Raw genomic sequence first — 4157 nt, forward strand, 5'->3', positions numbered from 1 at the left:
TTAGACTTCACCCTCCGGAGTAAGTTCTATAAACAGTCTCGCCAAATACATTTTTGGCCCCATTCATTTATCAGAAAATAAGAGGGGGAAAGTTGGTCAATGGGAAACTTTTTTTCATTGGTTAACTTTATAGTGTTCTTTTTGCATTAAGTACAAGGCCCTATGATAAAGAGAGTTTAATTTAACTGAGTAAAATTTACCCATCTCACAGGTGGGTAGAAGCATGGTTTTCGAATTGCCATTAACTTAGACAGTTGGACCATTCGACCCAGGAACCATCTAGGCAACCGGTTCTATTTTACCCCAAACCTAATTCATCCCTCATAAAAAATCATTGAATCAGCCAACAACTCATTAACCTAGGCAATCAAATTGTTAGGTTTTGGCCATTTTTATTTTTTATTTTTTTTGTCAGAATGGATTGTCCATTTGAACCGGATGGTTGGACCGTCAACTCAAAAACTGGTGGCCAGAATGGTTCTAATTCTGGGTTGATTTTTTAAAATATTGGGTAGAAGTAACTTTACCACATTGGGGAAATATTTATAAAATATGATGGGACAAACGTACCCTTTTAACATTAATTTTTTTAGATAAAAAGGTCATTATATCACTTACATGAAAATCAAAACAATATGAATAAGTGAACTTATGTGGGTATAGATAAATTTGCCACCTGAGAAAAAATTTATAAGACATGATAGGGCCAATTATTGCCTTTTCTATTAAAGATAGTTGGGGTGACGAGAATTCCCTATGATACATATACATCTTTTTCATATACATATACATCTTTTTCATATGCTACATATACGTCAATTTTAAAAGTTTGAGTAATTAACTATCGCTTTTTAAATTTCGAGACCAAAATAATATATATAGATATTCCAAATTTTCAAAGCCTTTACCACTCGGGCCTTGTTCCAGGTGCAGACAGATATCTTGTCGAACCACTGCTTCGACAAGATATCTGATCAACAGTTAGCCGCCTAAGTAACTGGCTACAGCAGGTTAGCCGCCTAAGTAACTAACGCCGACGATAGAGACCATTGGATGGTCGCAAACTGATCAACGGTTCCGATTGCTTCACGGTTTCCTTGGGGACGACCCTCACTTTCATTTCCCTTTTTCTATATAATAAGAATCCCAGCCCATCTTCATGGAGCAAGGAACAAAGATCAGCCATAACAGAGCTAGCTACTCACTGATCTTATTCACTCCCTCCGGCCATGGCGACCATGGATTTCCTCTCTGATTCCGTCTCTTTGACAGTCACAGCTCTGGCTGTGGTTCTTGCTATACTCGTATTCAAAGCCATATCTACCAAAACATCTTCGCAGAGGGGGACGAAGAAGCGCTATCACCCGATTGCTGGTACCATCTTCAACCAGTTACTCAACTTCCACAGGCTGCATCACTACATGACTGATCTCGCCATCAAGTATGGTACTTATCGGTTGCTCAGCCCGTTCAGAAATGAGGTTTACACTGCCGATCCAGTAAATGTCGAGTACATGCTCAAGACCAACTTCGCGAATTTCGGGAAGGTAAGGCCTTCTTCTAATATATATATATATATATATATATATATATATATATATATATATATATATACCTGTTTGTTTACATCTAGATCAGTGATACAGAGGCCTGATGGTAGTAGACTCACTCTGTTCCTTTAAATGGTCGAGCAGGGGTTGCATAACTATGAAATCTTGAGTGATCTACTCGGCGATGGGATCTTCACGGTTGATGGTGAAAAGTGGCGACACCAGAGAAAGGTCTCGAGCTACGAGTTCTCGGCCAAGGTGTTGAGGGACTACAGCAGTGTGGTCTTCCGAAGGAACGCAGTCAGACTCGCCAAGATGCTGTCCGACTCTGCAGCATCGAACCAGATATTTGATATCCAAGTGAGTTATCAGATGCACGTGGAAAAAAGAACCCATCTATTCATTTTTTTCTCTTTCTCTCTTTCTGCAAGATACACAATTAATATTTATTTTCCTTTCTTTTGGGGTTCTTGGTTTTTGGCAGGATCTATTTATGAAATCAACTTTGGATTCGATATTCAAAGTCGGATTTGGTGTAGAACTTGATAGCATGGGTGGATCGAGTGAAGGAACTAAGTTCGCCCAGGCATTCGATGATTCAAGTGCACTGACCCTGTGGCGTTACGTTGATATTTTCTGGAAGATCAAGAAGTTTCTGAATATCGGAAAAGAAGCAACCTTAAAGAAGAACATCAAAGTGATCGACAACTTCATGTATAAGTTAATCCGCAGCAAGATTGAACAGAAGCAAAACTCAGATAATGATACATCTGTGAGTTAAAACGTTTTAGAGTTGGGATTAATTCTCTCTTTCTGATCCTGTAGGTATATCCAAGTTTATTTAACTTGTAATTAAATCTTAATATCATTGGTGGCATGGGGATGTTGCAGTTGAAGAAAGATGACATCTTGTCAAGGTTTCTGGAACTGAACGAGACAGATCCACAGTACTTGAGGGACATAATCCTCAATTTCTTAGTTGCAGGGAGGGACACAACAGCAACCACCCTGTCTTGGTTCCTCTACATGCTATGCAAGCATCCTCGCGTTCAAGAAAAGGTTGCACAGGAGGTGATGGAAGCAACCAGAGCGAAAGATGCATCCTCTTATGATGAGATAGCAGCCCATCTGAACGATGAAGCCCTCGACAAGATGCAGTATCTCCATGCAGCCCTCTCAGAGACTCTCAGACTCTATCCTGCCGTTGCAGTGGTAACTAAGAAGAAAAGAAATCATGCTTGCATTTACCATTATGGATTTACTCTGATTACAGTCCAGACCAACAAGTGTGTGGTGATGATATGTGCAGGATGCGAAAATTTGCTTCTCAGATGATACCTTGCCAGACGGATACAGCGTGAATAAAGGAGACATGGTCGTCTATCAACCTTATGCCATGGGCAGGATGAAATTCATTTGGGGTGAAGATGCCGAGGTTTTCCGGCCAGAAAGATGGCTCAACGAAGATGGTCTTTTCCGGCCAGAAAGCTCCTCGAAGTTCACAGCCTTCCAGGTGATATTTTAACACTCAATCAAGATCAGGATCAGGATCAGAATTGTGTGTACAAATTTCTGTTTTTATTTTTAACTTAAACTCAAAGTATTATTTGATGCATGGAGTGCAGGCGGGGCCAAGGATTTGTCTCGGGAAAGAATTTGCATACAGACAAATGAAAATATTTTCAGCTCTGCTGTTGAGTTGCTTCGTGTTCAAGCTGAGCGACGAGAACCAAGTCGTCCATTACAGAACTATGCTCAATCTTCACATTGATGGGGGGCTCTATCTTCGGGCTTTCCACAGGCTTAGACTGGGCTCCGAGAACCCAGAAAAAATTGCGTGAATATATCTAATATCTGTGTTTTCTTGTCCGCTATTGGTATTTGCTGTAATTTTATATAGATAATGTACGTCGGTGTGCATGTGAGTCGAAAAAGATTCAATAAGAAAACGATGTCATATACGACAGTCCAAGTATATCCCTCGAAATCCGTCCCAAATATATTGTTAGTGACACGTCGGGCCAATAATGTAACTGGTGGTCCCAGGTGACGCATAGAGGGTTGTAAAGTCCAACAATGCTTATCTCTATCTATTACAAACCTACTTGTTCTCGTGGAACTTTTGTAAGTTTGGTATTCAATTATATGTTTTATGACCTCCATCGGTCAATAGACCGGATATTCGTTTAGTCCGATCCACCCCACTATAAATACATTATAGAATCTAATGTTTGAATTAATCAATAGACCGGATATTCGTTTAGTCCGATCCACCCCACTATAAATACATTGTAGAATCTAATGTTTGAATTAATCTAATTATATATATATATAACAGAGACTCGTGTGATATACGGGTTTTGTTAAGTCAAAATTAAACAATAAAAATATATATAGGAGTATATAATTGTTTTATATTTTAATATTTTTTATGTTGCTCAATTCGAGGTAGTGCACGGAATGAGGAAGACGATCAGATAGTCCTTGTTGGTTGGGCGGGGCCGAGTTATAAGGACGAGGCCGCGTTTTAAGATTTGTGATCAAGGAAACAAAAGTCAGAGACTCGAGGATTTATCCCCGGGTAAGAACTTCGACGCTCAAGTTAGT

General features: G+C 39.6%; 1 protein-coding gene across 1 annotated transcript; it reads left to right on the forward strand.

The window, feature by feature from the left end:
• The first annotated feature begins 907 nt into the window (after nucleotides 1–907).
• LOC104611887 (cytochrome P450 704C1-like) lies at nucleotides 908–3669 on the forward strand. The gene is made up of 6 exons (XM_010279153.3): nucleotides 908–1547; nucleotides 1695–1910; nucleotides 2035–2322; nucleotides 2442–2762; nucleotides 2860–3063; nucleotides 3176–3669. Exons 1-6 carry the CDS (start codon nucleotides 1230–1232, stop codon nucleotides 3389–3391), a joined length of 1563 nt encoding a protein of 520 aa, XP_010277455.1. The 5' UTR covers nucleotides 908–1229; the 3' UTR covers nucleotides 3392–3669.
• Nucleotides 3670–4157: the final 488 nt, after the last annotated feature.

The sequence above is a fragment of the Nelumbo nucifera genome, chromosome 1 (genome assembly GCF_055504915.1).
Source record: "Nelumbo nucifera cultivar China Antique chromosome 1, China Antique-T2T, whole genome shotgun sequence".
NCBI classification, from domain to species: Eukaryota; Viridiplantae; Streptophyta; class Magnoliopsida; order Proteales; family Nelumbonaceae; genus Nelumbo; species Nelumbo nucifera.